The sequence below is a fragment of the Gracilinanus agilis genome, chromosome 3, assembly GCF_016433145.1.
Source record: "Gracilinanus agilis isolate LMUSP501 chromosome 3, AgileGrace, whole genome shotgun sequence".
Lineage (NCBI taxonomy): Eukaryota > Metazoa > Chordata > Mammalia > Didelphimorphia > Didelphidae > Gracilinanus > Gracilinanus agilis.
The window spans coordinates 586,519,244-586,540,586 of NC_058132.1; the positions used below are offsets into that span (position 1 = coordinate 586,519,244).

Consider the following 21,343-nt stretch of genomic DNA (forward strand, 5'->3'; position numbering starts at 1 on the left):
ATTTATCAGTTTCTGTTGCTCCCCCTTCTTCCTCTCTTTTGCTTTTGCGAGTAGGCTTGAAGGTTTAGGTAGCTTTTACTTTAGTTATTATTAATAAACTTTTAAAAATATAATACTTTATTATTATATATTAATTTTAATCTCTACAGGAGGAATTGGGATATTAAACAATTTGCTCCAGGTCCCACAACTAGTGGGTATCAGAGCGGGGTAGGACTTATATTAATTTAACTGTGAATATTTTAACTGAATTCTTTCTCTGGTTTTCAGTGAGTAAACAGACAGGACTGAATATATCAACCTTGAAATTCTTACTACAAATGAAACCAGAATACAAAAACCAGTTAGACCAAAATAGAAACTTGGTTCAGAGGTTTTATTTAGAGAGGCAAACAGAAGACTCTGTGGATCTGGTTTTATCTTGTGTCCAAGGCCAACCACAATACCACCACCAGCAGCAGCAGCAACCACCACCACAACAACTGGAATTCATGTAATTCTTTAAAGTATATAAAGAACTTCCCAATTATTATTTTATTTTATCCTCACTCACAAGAACTCTGGGAGTTAGGTACTCTTATAAATATTATAGATGAGGAAACTAAGATATACAGGGGTTAACTGATGTGCCCAAGGCCAGAGAGCTAATATTTGAGACTGTATTTGAACTCAGGTCTTCCTGATTCCATACCCAATAGGCCTCCTAGCAGCCATAATATTTTAACATTGTATAATGAGAGCATGATCATCTTATATTGCAATATTCCTGATACCAATTGCAAAAAGGTCACCATGCAGATAATTTCAGCATATCCACTGATATATAATATAAGGGATAAAAGGTAGAAAAATCTCATGAAGACCTTGATAAGGCTTTCCAGATTAAGTCAACATGTACTTGAGTACTTATTGATTCCACCATAAAGATGTACATGGAAGAGAACAGAGAAAAAATGTGTTCATTCATTCAACAAACCTTTATTAATTGTGCGACATTAAGTATTGGGGATTACATACTGGAGATATGAAGACTGAAGTCTCTGTCCACAAAGAATTTAGATTCTATTGCTGAGAATCTATTGAACATGTAGATATAAAATGCAAAATACAATACAAAATGATTTTCCAGTAAGAGGGCATTAGAAACCAAGGAAACCAGGATAGGTTATATATACTGAGCTTTCCAGTACGAATAGTATGAAAGGGGGTGCTTACCAGTCATAAGAGAAAGCTTGTGAAAAGAGGAGATAGGAATTGGAATGTCCTGATAAAGAATAGCAAGCAGGTCAGCTTGCCTGGGATATAAAGTATCTTAAGGAGAATAACTTTTCATAAGCCTGAGGAGGTAGGATGAAGCCACATTGTAGAAGTTGTAAAAAAAAAAAAAAAACAAAAAACAAAAAAACGACTTCTATCTCATGCTAGAGGCAAATAGGAGTCATTAGAGCTTCCTGGTCAAGGGAATGACATAATCAGATTTCTACTGTAGGAGTATCATTCTGTCAGCTATGTGAAGGATGGATTGGAAGAGGGCAGGGACCAGAGGCAGAGAGACCTATTAGGAGCCTATTGCAAAAACAGTAGTAGTTCATTCCAAATCAGCTGTCAAAGATATAAATTAATACCAAAGTAAAAGAAAGAATAAAAATAAGGTATAGCATTGAGAAGCAATTCGAAGCTGAACTACTCAAACAAGCTATTGGCTCTGTAAAACGGGAAGAATGAAAAAAAAACAGACATTGGCATTGCTTAAAGAAGTTTAATCAATCAAAATCAGCCATCACAACACAGAAACCAAAAGAGCTTAGGCACTACCTTAAAATGTAAACTGGATTTTACTGCCTATAAGAAGCAAAGGCTTTTATCTTAATTCTTGGAAAATGTAGTAACAGGACAATGAATTGGAGAAACACAGAATTAGAACCAGAAATGGTTTTTAAAAAACACCTGGTCCAACCTATTTCTCCTATAATGGAAAAGACTTTCACAGAGGTTAAGTGGTTGGCAGAAGTCATGCAGGCAGAGAATAGATGAGGCAGGATTTGAATCCTGTGCTTTGACTCCAACATACCACTGTACCACACTGCCTCAACCAAGATATATCTTTCAACCTAAAAGTAGTTTACCTGGGGGTAGGGCTGACTTAAACCTTAGAAATTAATTTAGTCAATATTGTTCAGTTACCTTCTACGATAATATTTAAGGCAAGTTACCCTTACGAGACTGCCAAGAGGAGAGGGAACAAGCAAAATTGGACTTCTCATTATCCAAAGACCTCTAGCATCTCAACATTACCTTGAGTAGCCCATTGTTTATAAATATACAAAACAGGTAACAGTAAAGGAGCTTGGAATACATGCTTGTCAAAGCAGGGGTGTAGACTAAATCAGACACACAGATTGCCCCACCCCAATAATCATTGGATAGAGGACATAAATCACAGGAGCGAGTTTGCGCCCCCTTCTATTCCTAGCTACAGAATGATATTCCTGACGCTCAACTCTGCTTCAAATGAGCATGTGCAGAGGAGAGTCAGGCTATATGGATGGTCTCAGTGAAAAGATACACAAATTACCAATGTGCCTCTAAAAAGAGTCCATAGACAGCAATTGTGAATCTGTTAAGTGTTTTGTCCTCCATTCCTCTTCCCCTAATGTCCACAAGCCTGACATTAAAGACACCAAACATACTGTAGACTGATATACAGTAAAGGCACAAAATTGATCTTTACCCATCAAATGACAAGACATCCCCAACGTGATTCAGGTTATGACTAAAGGTGCTAGCCAACTTTTGCACAGGGTTATTATTATTATTACTTTTCCAGTCACTCCATCCACTGTTCTTTTGAATGAGTTTTCTTTACCAGAGGTTCGGAGACAGCAGTAAGGCTGAGTGGGATCAATCCGACAGGATCTCTGAGAAGCCCGGTTTGGATTTCTGCTGATGCTCCAGTCGGTTCAAGATGAACTGGCTAGTGTCAAGAAAGCGCTCAACACAGTTTACAAAACAAGATTCTGTCCTACTGTCCAGCCTTGGCCCCGGCTTGTCCATACACTTCTCCCAACATAGTTCAGTCATCTGGTGGACCAGTTGCTGGAACCGCTGCCTCTGAATTTCTGCCTCGATGAAACTCTGCAGTTGCGGGTCTACTGAGCCGAGTCCCTCAAAAAAGGAGGAGGATGAATTCATGCCCTGCCAGGATCTTGGCAGCGAAGCCAAGTAAGAGCCCGCCAATCTTTCGCGATCTTCTATCAGGAAGAGAATCGGGTCCTGTCCGCTTATGGATGCTGCCTACACTTGGACACCTCAGATCAACTCCCCTATGACCCTACCCAATCTAATCCCAAGGCAGCAAATTGCCCAGAGCCTCACACAGCTACAGACTCGTGTAGACTCCTCCCCTTTTAGAAAATCACACTGACCGGAGCTGGTAGAAGGTTGGGAGCAGCATTACCTCACAAAGAGCGTCCGTGAGGGGTGGGGTGCAGTAATGGAGAGGTAGGCAAACTTGTGAGTCTGATAGTCTTGGGTTCAAGTTTCCCCTCTGTCTTTTTTAACAACTTCAGGTTTCAGAACAGTAGATAATCTGCTTCGATGGGGAAGGTCTTCCATTAAAAGCTCCATATACCACTGAAATCGCAGGTTCAGGTTGAGGGAAAAACAGCCAGGACCTTTACCTTCATACCTACCCTGCACCCCCAAAGAAAGCACATGTTTTCTCTTCCTCTCCTTCCCTTCTCTTTGTCTCTGTCTCTCTGTCTGTTTCTCCTTTTCTCTTAACAGAGATCATGGATGAAATTAGAAAGAGAAGATGGGAAGCAGTCCAAAAATAATGAAAAGAGTACTCCCTCTGGAGTCAAAGGAGCTAAATTTGAATTCCACTTCCACTACTTGGTATCTATGGGCCTTTGGTCAAATTATTTTTCCCTTCAGGGATTCAATCCTCCTCAGCTGTGAAATAAGCAGGTGGAATTAGATTTCTAAAGGTGCTATCTAGCATGATTAATTGAATAACTACAAAGTTTGCATACTATTTTTGGGGAGGTGACTTCCAGCAAAAGACCTGTTTTCTTTTTCCTAGCTCCCCATTACCCCTTCAAAGAAACAAAACCAAAAATGTAACAACAAATAGCTTCTCTTTGGCTTTATTGTGTTGGATTACCTGGTATCTGCAATGTAGTCTTTTATTGTTGCCGTGGAAAACTTTCTGTTGGCTGATTCAACCAGATTTGGCACTGCAACCCCTCAAATGGAGGACAGTAAATTCACCCAGCCCCAGAGGGCTGCTTAGGAGAGACCTGGTAGCTATGTGTGGAGAAGGGGGCATTCAGGCTAGGCCTGTTTCCACACTTTTTAGAAGTGAAGAAAAAGGACTGAGTTCTGCCAGAATGACTAATTGAGACATTGTGCTTAAGTCTATATTCCCTCCAGCATCTTAAAATAGGAGGAAATATATAAAAGACAATAAAGGAAGAATAAAACATGACTAAGAGGAGAGAAGAAATTTGTCTCCCCAGGAAATTCATCATTGAAAAACCACTAAACTTCTTAAAACAACAATAATAACAACAAAGAAAAGTTATTAGATGAAAAGATTTTTTCTAATGAATACTCAAAAATTAAATTGATTTCAAAACATCTGATGAAAAGGGAAATGCCATAACAACAAAGACAAGACCCTTACATGAGAATAGAGCAACTTCAAGAACCTTCAGAATGACTCAGAAAAGAATTAAAATAATTAAAATAAGAAATAATGATGGAAATTAGTGAGGAACTTTGAGCCTCAAAGAAAAAAATAAAAACAAAAGATTGGAGAATTTAAGACAAACAATCTGAACAAAGGTATAATACCCTGAAAGGCATATCAGAACCTTCAAAAATACTGAAGGAAAAGAAAATTTGAAAAAACAAAATCAAAAGACAGGCAGTTTGGAAGACTATATAGTGTTTCTACTAATTAAGGCAACTAACAATGAAGTTAGAATTTGAAGTGACAATTTAATAGTTGTTGTGAAAAACACTTTAAATAAAAAGCCTAACTATTGCACTTAAGAAAATCATTCAAGAAAATACACTATTAGTAATAAGAGGCATATACTCTACAAAGCTAGAAGAGAAAAAAATCCAACTTTAACAACAAACTTCATATTCAAGTGTAAGAATTTCAAAACCAAACAACAAATACTACAGAAATAAGGACAAAGGCCTTTACATACCAAGGAGAAATAGTTCATGTTGTCTCAAATTACTCTTTATTTATTTATATAAATGAAAGTGAAAACAGGAATATGTTATTCTAAAAAACAAAGGGGATTAATATTTCCATCCTAACATTGCATACAATACAAAATTATTCTTAATCATTACTGAAAAAAGATGGACTTCTAAATAAAATGAGGAGGGGAATTTATTTAATTCATTACAAAGAAACTAGGTGCTACCAGCACAGATGATGTGTGATATATAATAATACCACAATTCTGTCTTTATCCCAAAGAGATTAAAGATGGGGGGAAGACCCTACTTGTACAAGGATAGTAGGTCTTTTTGTGGTGTCAAAGAACTGGAAAATGAAGGGATGTTTATCGTTTAGAGAATGGCTGAACACACTGTGGTATATGATTGCAATTGAATAATAGTGAGCCATAAGAAATGATAAAATAATCATGAAAAGCCTGGAAAGACTTATATGAAGTGATACAAAGTGAAATGAGCAGAATAAGGAGAACACTGTACATGATAACCCCAATAATTCATAATGTTCAACTATGAATGATTTTTAACTATTATCAATAAGACATGAATCCAGGAAAACTCCCTCCAAGAGACTCATGATGAAAAAGAATATCCACTGCCATAGAAGGAACAGAGTCTGAATGCAGATGGAAATATACCATTCTTCATTGATTTTTTCTCTATTATAATCAATATGTATCTTGTTTCACAACATGATGAACATGGACAAAATCAATATTATATTACCTGGTTTCTTGAAGAAGAGGGAGAGTTGGAAGGAGAGAGAGAACATCGGTTACAAAATATCAGAAAATGAGTATTAAAAATTGTATTGACCTATAATCCAGAAAAAATAAATGATAAAAGATAAAAGAAAAAAAGGAAAAAAAAGCATGTGTATAGGTATATATGTTTATATGAAAGATGCTCCATTACAGGAGGCAATGCTTACATACTTTTATGAGATAGTCAAAACAATATTTGAGGTTCTTAATTTGTTTGAAGGCTTTTGAGAGATAAAAGAGAACATCTATAGACAAATTTCAAAAGGCAGACAAATAGGACATGAGTAAGGAATTGGGGAGAACTGGACTGATGTCTCAGAATAAGATATATTCCCTCCTTAGTTAAGTAATATATCGGGGGACATTTCTGGAAATGAACCAAAGATTTTAAAGATAGGGAAATGGGAAAAATTCATAACTGTGATAATAAAAGAATCAATCCTGCCTGGCTACCAAGGTATGTTAAGGAGAGCTCTACCCTGACCCGATGTTTCTATGATTAGGGGACACTAGAAAAACAAGGTAAGGGTAATAATGGGGTTGGAACCTTTCACTTTTGGCAAGGAGTAGCTGATAAAATTTAATAGAAAGAGAACATTTTGAAGACTCTTGGAAGTTACTTCAACTTCAGCATCATTGATTGAGTCTGAAACATGAGTAATATTATGAGTAATGGATAGTTCATAATTCTCTCATCTCTATGTAGATCTCCCTTAATTCTGGTGCCTTCCATTTGTTGATTATTTCAAATTGATCTTATACAAGGCTTATTTGTTTATAGTTGCTTTCATATTTTCCTCTACATTAAATTGACTTCCTTGAGACATTGCACTTTTTTTCTACCTTTGGCACAGCATAGTTGCTAACACACAGTAGGCATTTAATATTTTTTGAACTGATTGATTTATAGGAAACATATTAAATGCTAGACTAGGGAATTCTGTGCCTCTGAGAAATGGAGAGACAAAAGTACAAAAGGTTGAATTACTGTAGATCATAAAATATGGAATGAAATTTGTTTTCAGACTAGTCCTTTGGTTCTGGATATAGAATTATTTATTGCCACATCATTTCTTTCCTAAGTTAATATTTTAGGGGAAGTTAGTTAGGAGAGGATCTTCTGAGATAAATTTCCTTCAAAGAAATTTATTTGATGATTGGTAATCACACATTTTTCTTGGCTGAGTGGAAAAAAAAATTGAGCAAGACACTGGACTTATAGTAGACCCATCTTATGTAAGGTACATAGAGAAGACAAAACATAAACCCACAAGTGAGGATGTGAACTCTTGCATATTTTAGTTAGTGAAAGGAGAGTGGAAGTTAATTAAACTAACATTTTTTTAAAAATCACAAATGGATTCATATTAAGAGAGTGGATAGTGGGAATAGAGATTGCTTACTTCATTCTCATTTAGGTTAAGGAAGAAGAAAAGAGAGGGAGAGAAAGAAGAAAAGAATAGGAATAAAAGGAAATTCCAGAAATTTAGGTAGGGTAATTGGACAGAAATGGAAAGGGTTTGTTTGATGAAATACTATTATGTAAAGAAAAATTCAAGGACTTATAATTGGGTTAAAGTACATAAAACAACACAAATTAGCATAAGAAAACACACGGTTTTTCATTATAACCCAGAATGTCAATGAATTAAATTGACAAAGCAAAAGAAAATAGCAGAATGTATAAGGACACAAAGCTCAACAATTTGCTGCATATAATCCATCTGTAGGATGTTAATACACAATACAGAGTGAAACTGAGGCGTCACAAAATTTATTATACTTCGAGTGATTCCAAAAAAGCAAATGCTTTAAAAATTATTTTAGGAGAGGCCACATTGAAAATGTACACTACAAATAGGGAAATTCCCAATAGATAATGAAATAAAATAATTAGTAAATAAATCAATGCATGTACACACAAGTATATATACATATACTAGGAAGATACACATTCACATATATATATATAGACATATAATAATTATCTCTTTTTTTTAAACCCTTACCTTCCACCTTAGAATCAATACTTTATATTGGTTCTAAGGCAGAAGAGAGGTAAGGGCTAGGCAATGGGGATTAAGTGACTTGACTTGTCTAGGGTCATACAGCTAGGAAGTGTCTGAGGCCATATATGAACCCAGGACCTCCCATCCCTGAGCCTGGCTCTTAATCCACTGAGCCACCTAGCTGCCCTCAAAAAGTAATCTCTTAGTATCAAAGACTACATAGATGAATATTAGTCACTATTATAATAGGAAACCATAAGTAATTATAGAAAAGCAGACTTATTAAACATATCCTTTAAAAACCACAACACAATAATGAGAGTGAACAATGAATGGAATATGAACAAGATAAACACTTAAATAAAGATAAATCATCATTAGGTCAAGGTATATGATAGATTTTTATCCAGCATCAGATGGTAGATATAAAGAGTCAAGTGAACAAGTATCTTTAAATGATTATTATTTACTAGACCCTGTATTGGCAATGAATATACCAAAAAATGATCACTACTCTTAAGGAAGATGCAGCTAGTTGACACAGTGAATAACAAAGGATTAGTTAAAATAAAAATGCACATTTTTAACCATTCAAGTACTTGGAAATCCTGAAAAATATCCACATATCTTTTTGGGTTAATGGGAAGACATGAACAAAAGTTGTATTCAGTGTGAAGACAAGTGTGAATAGTTTGTGATTTAGTCTGTAACTAATAAATGGAACCATTTACTAAATGTGAATTATCAAAAATGTAGGAAAACTATAATTTTCCTCATGTTGGCTAAAGCTTCAAGTGAACGAAGAATGATCAGAAAAGTTCATACGAAACATTAAGATTATGAGACTTACATTGTAGACATGAGAAAACAGAAATGGGGAGTGTATCTGAAGTTTCAGATTTTTGAATAGGAAGAAACCTTATATATAAGATATTGGAAGGCAAAGGTTGTATTGTCAAATAATACTGGTTCCTTAAAGAGAATGGAAAGAGAAATCACTATAGCAATAGGGCTAAAAATGATTATATTTAGATAAAAATTCTATAAATAAATGTGTGTATGTAAGCTTTTGTAACTTAAAATTGTACTGACTTTTGGGACAGTGTGTGGTGTTTGTGTGTGTGTGTGTGTGTGTGTGTGTGTGTATGTGTTAGAGCAGTAGGGAATGTATTCAACAAAGTAAAATAATTTAAATAAAATTTAAATATATTTAATGCAAAATACTTAAGCAAATTCTGTCCTGGATTGTTTTTGATAATTAAAGACTATATTATGTATTATTTCCAATAATATTTTCTAATGCCACATGAAATTTTAATATCCATGACACAGCAAATGAGAAATGTTAACATCCACAAAAGGGAAGGATAAAAATAGACTCTGAATCTTTCTTCATTTGGGAAGTTAATTGTTTGTTGTCTAAAGCAAAGTCACTTTAAAAAAAAATTATAGTTAAGACTGTATGTTATAACTGAAAGAATCAGTTTGTATAAGCAAATGACCTGACATTTGACTTTATGGTCCATGACTCATAAAATTGAAACATATTTCAGAAATTCAAAAACAATTTCAGTTATCAATGGCCACTAATGATTCAATCTTCCTTAAGTAATAAAAATATGATTTCTTTAAAAATGTACTTTCAGAAATGTAACAAAAATGGCTTCTGAGCCATTAGGATTTTATTGCTTATAAATTCATGCTTGGAAATTAAATGAATTTTGACCAAGTGAAAAAAAGTTTTACTTTCTTGGTTTACTTTAATAAGTCATAAAATTCTAGGTTTCTAAAACCTCGATAGATTAGAAATATCTTCTAAAATATATAATAATTTCATTTTTAAGTCTTGATACAAGGATAGGCAACTTTATATTCTATTTCCTAGCAGTTTTCTTCAAGGTATGTTGATATTTCACTTGACTTTGAATAGCTGTTAATATTCTCCCTCCCAGCCTACCTCTAAGTACAAATTAACCAAAAAATGTTGTTTTGTATATCCTGATTCTGAGATAGACAACATATACATATCTATTCTAATTTTATATCTTTATTACTCCTTTGCCTTTTAAATATTTTTTGATTCATATACTCCCCTCCATCCCCTTATGTCTATGCCTAAGTTACCTTTGATCTTCTTTGAGAGAAGTCACCAATCTTTGTGTTTTATTATGTATTTGGACATTTTGAGCTCAAAGAAATTCTCTCATTCATCACAATTGTACTCTGCACAAATTATTTTTAAATCTTTAAAAGGGGCCTAATTTAGGGATGTTATATGCTTTGGTCCAATGTCATTATGTATACTTATCAAAACATGTTTATTCTATTGTGTGACTCAAACTCCACTTTTAAAAGAGTAATTCATAAAATAAAATATTTAGAGTATTACCTAGAAATTGCTCATTTTATTAGTTTTGTCTCTTGTTTCAACCACTGCAGATCACAATCCTACCACATCTTTATTACATATGATTTTTGTACATTTTTTCATCAAAAATATCCATTGAATATCTTTTTGCTGGAGGCTGCCTCTTCTTCTTTTAATATCTGAGGCTTAAAATGTTCCACTTGTGCTATCAATCTTTGACCCCTTATTCTTGCTTTATGAACGGGCCTTCTTCTTTTCTAGTCATAAATATCTTTCATAATACCTTTTACATTCCTACTGGTATGTAAGCAGACTTGGCAATAGACTACAAACTGCAAACACCCAAAGTGTTCTTCATTGCCCCTCAGCTTTTTAATAATTTAAAATTTCCCCCAGATGATTTTGTTACAGGATTCATAAAGCAACAGAACACTTACAGAAGGAAACTGGTCTTAACTAGACAGGTTTTTGCAATGACAATCAATTTGAGGTCACTGAAAACTGTACAATTTCTCAAAATTTGCTAAATATGAAATCATTAATAAAACATTTGATTCTACTATGAGTCACTCTCTGCTTTATAAATGGTAACTTGTGAAATGAATATTTCTAACATCATCTAGAAATTGCTTTAAAATTCAGGCTCAGGCATATTTACTTTCCTAATCTTCACTTAGATTTAGGTATATATATATAAATATATATATATACACATATATATGCATATATAAGTGATTTTATTCATTCTTCATATGAAATATATATATATGCTATTAGTCCAAAACCCAAAGAAATATTTAAAAGTTACTCCCAATTAAAATATGCTTGAGGAGATCCTATAATAACAATTTAGATTTTATTTCAATTGAGCAATATGGTATATTCTGATTTCATATGACTTCACACACACACATTTTTCAAGTAAAACTACATTGTAGATAAGGGAATGTGTCATTGAAAGTGTATTTTAATCTAAAGCTGTGAGTTTGAGCATTATATTTCATGTGGATACAGATAGTCATCAATCATAAGTGTCCTTTTGTATCTCCAACAACCCATTACAGACAAAAGAACTGCTTCTGAATTCTGAGATATTTACTGACAGAAATACTCTTGACAATGGTTTTCCTTGTTTAATTTCCTTCTAGCCCCTGAAAAGAAAACTAAAGTTGGAGGGACATTTTTCTCTCATGGCCTTTCTGACTTCTGTTAACAGACAGTTTCTCCTATTAACTTGTATAAATATCATTTCATTTTAAAGATCAAGAAGTGATTTTATTCATTCTTCATATGAAAACAATAAAAAACAAAACAAAGACCAAGTGTTTTATTGAAGCACTAAGATTTTACCTTCTTAATATCACTTACATCATTTGGCAACCAAGTGAGAGGTTACAAATGGCATTTAGGGCTAAGATTTATATTCAGGAAAAGCTAGATTTGAATGTCTCCTCTGATATTTACTATCAACTATGAGCTATTATTAGACTCAGAGCCTTAGAAAAAGTGAAGGCTTATTCAATATCTTAGGTCTGTTTTAATAAAGAAAATTCTTATATCTAAAATGGTTTGTATACTAAGATATGTATTTGTGTATTGCATGTATGTATATGCATGTAAACATATATATATATATAAAACATTATAAATATCATGTATAACACAATACATGGATATGTATTGAATTAATGTTACTGAGAACTTACTGTGTGCCAAACACTTTGAAAATTGAAAATACAAATAAGAAAGTAAGATAAGACCTGCCTTCAAGGAGCTTACAACCTATTAGGGAGAGAAAATAGGTGGAAAGTAACAATGGGTAGAAAGAGACAGTTTTTTATGGTAAATCACATGAATGGCCAGTAGGCTACTAACTTATGCAAGTCAATTAGTCTTCTCACCTGATTTTTCCCTTCTGTAAAATGAAGATTTTGAAACTTTATTTTTTTTAGCTGAACACATTTATTCCAAAAGAGAAAAGCAAAAGAAACAAAAGTTAAATCATCCAAGAATAAGAACCCCATCCCCTTTTCCTTCCCCTGCATTGTGCCATCAATCAATAGTTTTCCCATTCCCCAAATCAATAATCTCTTAGTTTTCTTCTAGTTGTAAACTCATTATCCTGTGAAGCACTTTGATGAGCTACAAACACAATATTTGGATAAAGTAATGTGGTAACGAATGTTTCCCATCTCTATTTTCTCCTCCAAAAGTCCTGTCACTATACCATGGTGAAATTGATTGAAAAGGGTTTTCTAATTGTAATGGCACTATGTAATTGGATTATGATTCTCAGAGTAGCAAGTAGATGAGAGAGACCAGAGATACACATCCCAGTGTCAGGATAAATGGGATAAAGATGGATAACACATCAAGCATGTCTGCTCCAGTCTAGATACAGCATCCCAGTGGCCTTTGTGTTACCAATCAGCAGAACACAGTCCCCAAAGCAGAAATTCCAAAGGCATGTCTTCTCTGAGACCTGTTGATCCAGAGACTCCAGACACAGGGTGGGTGGCAAGAAGATGATTAAGTAGAAAATAAAGTTATATTACTTTAACACCACATACTTTTATAACTCCTATTCTATTGAGTATACATCTTCACAGATGCTTTTTTTATACACAAAGTAATAAGGTGATGATTTGACCTTTGCAGAATATTATTTTATGTTCTTATCCATCCTGATAGTTTGCTTTTTTGTCCCCCCAGAGCACCTCACTCCTTCATAATATTCATAATGTGGTACTTGATGAATTTTTCATTTTTCCGAGTTGCCTTTATACATAGTAATTTACTCCTATATATAACCATTTGCTACTTTGTAGTTGATTGGTTTGTTCTTCTACCCCACATGTAATACCTTTCACTTATCCTTATTGAATTTTATTATCTTGGTTTCTTATTACTTCCCTTAACATATCACAATGTAAGCTGAATAATCAATTTTCCTAAAATTAGGGTTATGATATTAATGGCAACACAATATCTCATAACCTTGTTAATACAATGCTGCTTCATTCAAAATAGCATGTAAATCGAATCAATAGCTATTCCCCAGCCACCTAGATATGGTTTTCTCATTAACATTGTTCATTTAATACAAAGCATGGATTATGAATAATTTGAGAAGGAAATCAGGTCCCTAGAGTAGATTGTATTATTAAATAAGGAGTATAATTCTAAGGGAGCATGCCAAAACTGCCATTTATCAGGTAAAATTCAAAGTACTTACAAAAACCACTTTGGCTTGCATACAGTGGGTGTTTAATAAATACATAGTATGGTGGAAAAAAGACTAGATCTGGAGTAAGAGGATTTGTTTTCAAATATTAGCTCTATGACTTTTTATCCATGTGGCTTTGGACAAGTCAGCTAGTCTTCTTTTTTTGTATTCTTTTTCCCCTTCTGTGAAATGAAGGGGGCTGGAATCAGTGATTTCTACAGTAGCTTTCAATTCTAAATTCATGCTCCTTTCAATTACCTTAATGAGTTACAAATAGCAATATTTGGAGAAGGTGATTTAGAAACCGATATTTCTCATTTCTACTTTTTCTCTAAAACTACCCTCAACTAAACCATAGGCTAGTGGGGTCATCCATGCAGTATAAGAATCCTGAGCTCAGTCCAAAACAAAAAAAAATAATTCCTTTATATTTAATGTCATGAAAAGGATGCCACCAATTAGATTGTAGCTTTTTCCATATAATGGGGAATTGGGCTATTTGGCTTTATTAGATGCTGCTAAAGTGAATGTTCAATGAAAGCCCTTGGCTGACTAATGTTTCAGGGACTCTTAGTACTTAGAATTTGACCCTGATTTGTTGTCTGGTCTTCTACCTTTAAAATGGTAATTTGATGTTTTTGTGTACACCTGGAATTCCAATGATAAACATTACAGTGAATATCTGCATTTAATCATTAGAAGGAAAGTTGGGGAGTAAAATTCTCTGAGTATTTCTGAATTTTGAATCCATTAGAGACACTGCTGTACTTGTAAGCAGTAATTTTTTCTATGCCTTAGTTTGCCCACCTATAACATGAGGCCATTGGTTTTGTCTGTTATCTCAGAGGATTCACTTTGTGTTTTTAATATCAATGATATTCCAAATGATTGTGAAGGCCCAAAGTACTGGGCAGCTGGGTGGCAAAGACTTTTGGACCTAGAGTCAGGAACACTTAAGTTCAAACCTGACTTACCAACTGCATGACCTCAGGCAAATCACTTAACTCCACTTCAGTTTCCTCATTTGCAAAATGAACAGAGGGAAATGACAAAACACTCCTGTATCTTTGCCCCAAATGGGGGCATGAAATGCCCTGTAAAACTAAAAGGCCTGGACAAAAAGCCCTGGAGATTATCAGAATAAAAGTGTTATGAAAGTGCAAATTATTATGATTATTTTAAATGTTACTAACTGGTATAGCCTCATTATAAAAAGAAAGCTTGTTTAGCAAGATCCCTGGGGATGTTGATGGTATTTCTCTTTTAGAACTATTAAACAAACTAATAGTAGAATATACAGTAAGTATGGTTTTTTTGCTTTCAGGCATGATTTCAGTGTTAGATTCTCCCTCTGTTCTAGGGCTCATAACTGTTGAGCCACAATTATTCCCCGCTGTGGACCAAGTTGTGTCAATATGCCAATTCATTTGGGAGATTTGTAAATCATTAGGAAAGGTTTTCTGTTTTTCCCTGAGGACCACAATACAGTTCGTCACCATGGTGATTTATGACTCTTTCTGAATATGCTTGGGATAAACCATGTACTGTTTAAAATCCAATGCTCTTGAAATTAACTAACTTGGGTATTTGTACATGATCCATTTGTGATACAGAGAGGGAGTCGATTTTCAAGTCAAATAATAATGGCTTTGTGCAAAACACGCATTATATAAAAATATTACCAGTGGCTTGTAACTCAATGTTCTGGGCTTAAACTAACTGGGCCCAGTAAAGGTAGATCACCCTCTTTGTTTTTTAATGTATCCACTCAAAGTTGTTCTGGGAAATCCCAAGATGCAGTTTCTATCTAGGATTTCACAGATTTGCGAACAATGAGCTTCTATCTCCTGTGTAAGCACTCAAGGTAATAATTATCAGATAAAACATGGCTATTATTTTAGCTCACATGGAATATAAAAAACACAAAGTACATAAAGAAATCTATAGACAAATGAAGAAAACATTAAGAGACTCAAAATGTCCCAAATCTGATTACTTTCCTTCTCCAGTGGTTCCCAATTTTTCTGCAGGGTCCTATGCACATTTTTCTGATCCATATGTAATACATATCTCACTGGGCATGGTACAGTAGAAAGAATGTTGAATTTGAAGTCAGGACCTGGGTTCAAACTCTGCTCTCATCTGCTTGACCTTGGGCAAATTACTTCAGCATTCTGGGCTTCAGTTTCCTTATCTGTAAAATTAAGAGGTTGAACTCCATGACTTCCAAAGTTTCTTTTAGCTCTAAATCCTATGACTATGGCTCAAGGCAGTAATATTCTTCTGTAGGAATTATCACTGTTCCATCACTGCCTCAGCTGCTACTTTCTCTTGGGCTGGCAAAATTCATTTACAGATCTCTGGTCTCTGACCTGTGCTCAGAAAAGGGGAAGTGAAAAGCAGTGAAAAGTAGGATCTCTCCTATCAGGTTCCAGAAGTGAGCATTTTTACCTTTGCCACAAGATTACTATTAGAAAGGTTCTTTCCTCCCTCTCCCTGTTCGCTTCTCTCTCCTGCCCTGTAACACACACACAGTTTCTTTCAGGATCTCTGTGGAAGGAAGGTAGAAAATAAAACGTAAATAAAATAAAATAAAATAAAATAACCATGTTATTTTGAAGAAGAAGGAGGAGGAAGAGGAGGAAAAGGACAAGATTGCAGGAGAATGGAAAGAAGAGAAGAGGAGAGGAGAGTGGAGGTGGGGTGAGAGGAGAATACCAGATGGAAGAGGAGGGGAGAAGAAGAAAGCGGAGGAGAGGAGAGAGTTCCTTTAATAAAAATACTGAAATGCACAATATGTCACTTAGAGGACATTTATTTATTTTCTCTAGATGAAAGAAATTCTTAAACATAAAAGACTCATAAGTGTACATTGACAAAAACTTGAAATATGAAATTGTAACCCATAACTCATATTATTCTCTCTTAGAGAATAGATATTTAAAATATTAACAGATGAAAGATTGCATGGGACTATCATTTCAACTGCACCTTAACTCTGTGCTACTAAGCAATTCATACAAGGCCTCTACCTTGGAACAAGCCAGGATATGGATTAAGTTCATCCTCTGCTTGGTCACTTTCTTCAGGAAAACTGAACTATAATACCTGCAGGGAACATTTTCTATGTTGCAGCAAGTGTTGACAGATGAATCTTGGAGCTCCCACCCTCTCAAATACTTGAAGTTGTTAACTGCCAAGACTAGAGATCTAGCTAAGGACTACTCTTCAGTTACCTGTGCAGAATGACACAGTAGAAAAGAAGAAGCCAAGAGTCTGATATCCAGACTCAAGCTTCCTTAAACAGCTACCAAAACTGTTCTAAGTGAGAGGAGTAACCCCTATATATTCAGAGACAGGAGGAAAGAGAGTGCTAGAGAGAGGAGTCAATTTTGTTAAGGTCTACTAAGTGGATTGCCCTTTAGCTCAGTGGCCAAACTTCTTGGTTGTAGCCTCCTCCCTCCCCTTTGATCCCCATCATTGTTGTACTGTGCTGGAGATGATTAGCTTTGTTCTCATCGGACACTTTTAAGTGACCAAGGGAGGAGCTTGCATCAGCTACATGTATGCTCTATGGAGTGTGGTCTAGCCAAATTACGTCTGGGTCAAGGGGTCCTTGGATTTCTGCCATTCTAATCATTTGGTTTCAACACTGAGCTCAGGTACATACTTACAAACACCTTAAAAACAGAAATTGAGCACAAAAAAGTCATACGAGTTAGAGCTACAATTCAATCCCAGATCCTCTAACTTCCAATCCATGTTTCTTATCTCATTCCAGATGGTTCTAAATATTTACATTAACTGACCTCCAAGAACCTGCTCTTCCTGCCTGATCTTTCACCAACTGCTTACTCCTCCATTTTTTTCTTTTTTTGTTGAGTTTTATGGAACTAGTTCCTGACCCATCAAGTTTATAATCTCATTTCTATATAGATTTAATTTTCACAAATGTGTGATGCTGGAACTGCTAGGTGCTTTTTCCTGTAAGTTTTCCTGATAATTTTCTTCCTGGGCTCTTCTCCTTTCTGTCCAGCCTCTCATTTGCTGAATTATTCATCTCGTCCTACCTCTCCTCCCCAAATATGGGTGTACCCTAAAGCTTTGTCTTGAGACCTGAAACCTTCTTTGTACACCTCTTGGCCATTTCATCATCTCCTATGGGTTCCAATCCCATGGCCATTCAAATGACCCCCAGACCTATTTTGTCCAATTCTAGCCCTGGTCCTGACTTCTAGGACTCCATTACCAAAGCCCCATTAGATTTTTTCAATTGAATAACCTGTAATCATCTTTAACTCAACATATACATCCAAAACAGAACCCACTGTTCCTCTACGACAAACTCACAGTTCTTTCAAAATTCTCTATTCTTGTCAAGAGCATCACCATCCTTCTAGTCCTCCAGGTTTAGTCTCAGAGTAATCCCTGACTTTTCTTCACCTCCCAGAAGTAATCATTTAGCAAATCTTGTCTATTATTTCCCTATAACGTATCTTTTACATGTCCCCTTTTCTTCCAACTCACAAGACCATAGCCCTAGTTCAAACCCTTGTCATTTCTAGCCTGGACTACTGCAATAGATTCCTAATAAATCTCCCTACCTCACATAGCTTCCAATGTGATATTCTAGTCATGTCACTCCCCTACTCAATAAAAAGTTCCATATTGCCTCTAGGCTAAAATAGAAACTATACTGTTTGACATTTGAAGCACTTCATAATATAATTATAATAACAGATAGCATTAATATAGCACTTCAGGCTTTGCAAAGCAATTTATAAATACCATCTTATTTTATTCCACAACAATTCTGGGAGGGATACCCAGAGTCATACGGGAATTATCTGAAGCTGGATTTGAACTCATATCTTCCTGAATTTAGACTCAATCTATTGCATTACCCCAACTGTCTCTAATTTATTCTCCCAGGCTTATTATACATTATTCCCATTCATACACTCTAAGCTCTAACCCAATTAGTCGATTTGATGTTCCTTATATCACAACATCCCATGATCTTTCTCTCCACCTTTACACAGGCTATTTTCAAATACAAAAATGAACTGTCTCCCTACCTCCATCTCTTAGAATCCCCAGGATGCTTTAAAGTTCTCATCAGGTGCCTTTTATAATAGGTCTCTCTTGATCTCCCTATCTGCTCTGCCCCCAATATCTTAAATTCATCTGATATAATATGTATATGTCTATCATCTTTTTGAATGTACATATATATGTGTTTATGTATATTCTTCCACTTATCCTCACCCTCGATTCCTATAATCCTCAACTGACACACAGCTGAATGACATAACAAGGAGAATTTTCTCAACAGGAATAGATGAGGGGTAGAGTTGATATATGATTATCTCTAATTTGGAAATGAGGTAAACTGAGGCACCACTATGAATCTGGGTATTTCTTGTGAGAAAAATAGATAAAGCAATTTCAGAATTGGCAGTCATTGCTATAGAGTCATTCCTCTCCCCAGAGATGTTGCAATTATGGTCAGTTTTTCAAGCTTTAGATTGAGCAATTGTGTCAGAGCCAGATAAAGGTGGTAGTTTGTTTTGATTTTTTTTTATTGAAAAAGAAATTTGCCACAACAAATATATGTGCACACCTGTCTGAAGATCACTCTTAGACACTCAGAGTTTTGACATGTGAACCCTGGCTGCCAAATGATCCATGTCCGAGTTGAAATTGGCGTTAAGTGCCCATACAGATTTAAGGGCAGGCAGTTGGCATGTGAAAGACAGTCAAAGCTTTTGGGGAGCCACCATGATCCTGCATTGCCAGGGTCACTTATAAATGTAATCAAGGGACCCTAGTTTCATGACTTTGGCCCCAAGGTTAATTAATAGCAGAAAAAAATGACATCTTCAGATGGCAGACTCCATTTCTGTACTCAGGGAGAAAAGGATGCCTTGAAATCGACAGTCTTGACACCAACATAGCAGCCCTCATAGGACCCAACAGAAGTGAACCCAAAGCCTGGCAGAGGTTACCACGCTGGTGACAAGGCAGGGGGGGAAAAGCATATCCTTCCTGAATTTAGTAGAAATAAAATTTAAAATGAGGAAAACATAACTGTGGTGCCTCTTTGAGGAGTAGAAGCCCTTCACAAGATTAGATGAGCATAAACAGCTTCATCCATGGGCTCCCTTCTTTCCACCAAGCAAAGGACTATCCCTCTGGTCCCAGCTCCATCAGCAAACAAATAATACTCCTAGAGCTTCTTCCTCCCAATCTGCCCCTAAGCAAACAGGTGCAGCAGTCTGGGGGTTAATTAGTGTCTCTTGACTGCAGCCTAGACCCAGTTACTACCCAGCAGCTAAATATTTCTTAAGAATTTCTTAAGAATCACCTCCTTCCAGGGATGTTGTTTTTCCCACCTACCGTCCATCTCATGTCCTTTATTGTCCCGTTTATTCTGGAACTTCCCTTTAGCTCAGCTCACAAGCTGTGACAGGCTGGGTCTTCCCAGGATACTGCCAGTGCCTATGGGCATAGATACCTGAAGAGGGAAACAAAAGCAAACCCGAGAAACAGCCCCTCAGACGCCTTTTCTGCCCCGCAGCCTGGCTTACTTTGGAACTGCTCTTCCCGGCATCCTTCCTGCCGGTGCCCTGCCGGGCCTTTCTGCTACCTGGCGAGTCAGCCAGGAGGAAGGGGCTCATTGCTTCAGCGACATGACCCCAGCTAGTCTGTTCAGGGGATTGGCCTGTTCTCCCTTGGCTCAGAGCGGCGTATTCTGCCCTCGCCCAGACCAAATCCTCTCTGTCTGTTATACATTTGTAAATAGTCCGTTCTGCCTGCATAATATGTGTGTGGGGAGAGAACGGGAGTGGGGGGGTGTGGTGGGGGGGCCGAGTGACTCCCAATTCCAGTACCACACTGCGCCCTCCCCCCAGCCCTCAGCCCAGTGCACCTGCTGCCCAGTGCTCTGGGTAATTCTTTATTATGCCCTGTCATTGTCTGCTCTGCGGCATGCTGTGTGGGCTGTGCTCCTTCCGTGTGGGGAGGAATGTTTATTAGTTTTAATTGGTGGACACTGTTGGACAATGACATTTGGGGAATATTGCACGCCATTCACCCTACACCAGGTGTCGGCTGCCATGGCAGATGTAAGAGAATCAACTTAGAATACTACCTACGGCTTATTGCCTTCCAAGAACACTACAGCTGCTGTGGCTTTCTCCTACCAACTGGTATTTGTGATCCTCTTCACCCCACGTTTCTCCTCTCCTCACCCCAATACTGTCATTAGAGAAGAAAGTTTCCTGCTGGATGGAGCTATTTATTTAAAACTAAGACCCTATGCCCCCATTCCTCCAAATCTAAGGATAGGCTTATTTATTTTTCTCCACTATGACTCTATTTCACTGTTAAGATTTCATCTGTGGGGAAAGTTTAGACCATCACTAACTTGGTTAGAGAAAGTATGAACTTACAGTGTTTCATGAAAAATAAAGACAGGCAACAAAAACAAAAATTTAAAAAAAAGTTGCTTAAAAAATTCAATTTCCTTCTTACCCATTTCCATAGCTTCTAACCTATATATATTTAATATATTTATATGCTATTTTTATATTATATAAATCATTAATTTATAATATATAATATAATATATACATTATATATTAGAAATCATTAATTTATAACATGTAATATGTGTATTATATATAAATTAAAACTATATTATATATTAAAA

At 35.9% G+C, this 21,343-nt stretch overlaps 1 protein-coding gene across 1 annotated transcript; it reads right to left on the reverse strand.

Moving 5' to 3' along the window:
- Positions 1 to 2,901: 2,901 nt before the first annotated feature.
- LOC123240016 (mitochondrial import inner membrane translocase subunit Tim8 A-like) lies at positions 2,902 to 3,192 on the reverse strand. The gene has a single exon (XM_044667356.1). It carries the CDS (start codon positions 3,190 to 3,192, stop codon positions 2,902 to 2,904), a length of 291 nt encoding a protein of 96 aa, XP_044523291.1.
- Between the last annotated feature and the right edge of the window lie 18,151 nt (positions 3,193 to 21,343).

What these genes read in the sequence shown, in the direction of transcription:
- LOC123240016 (XM_044667356.1), bottom strand. Translation starts at nt 3,192, where the DNA reads ATGAATTCATCCTCCTCCTTTTTTGAGGGACTCGGCTCAGTAGACCCG.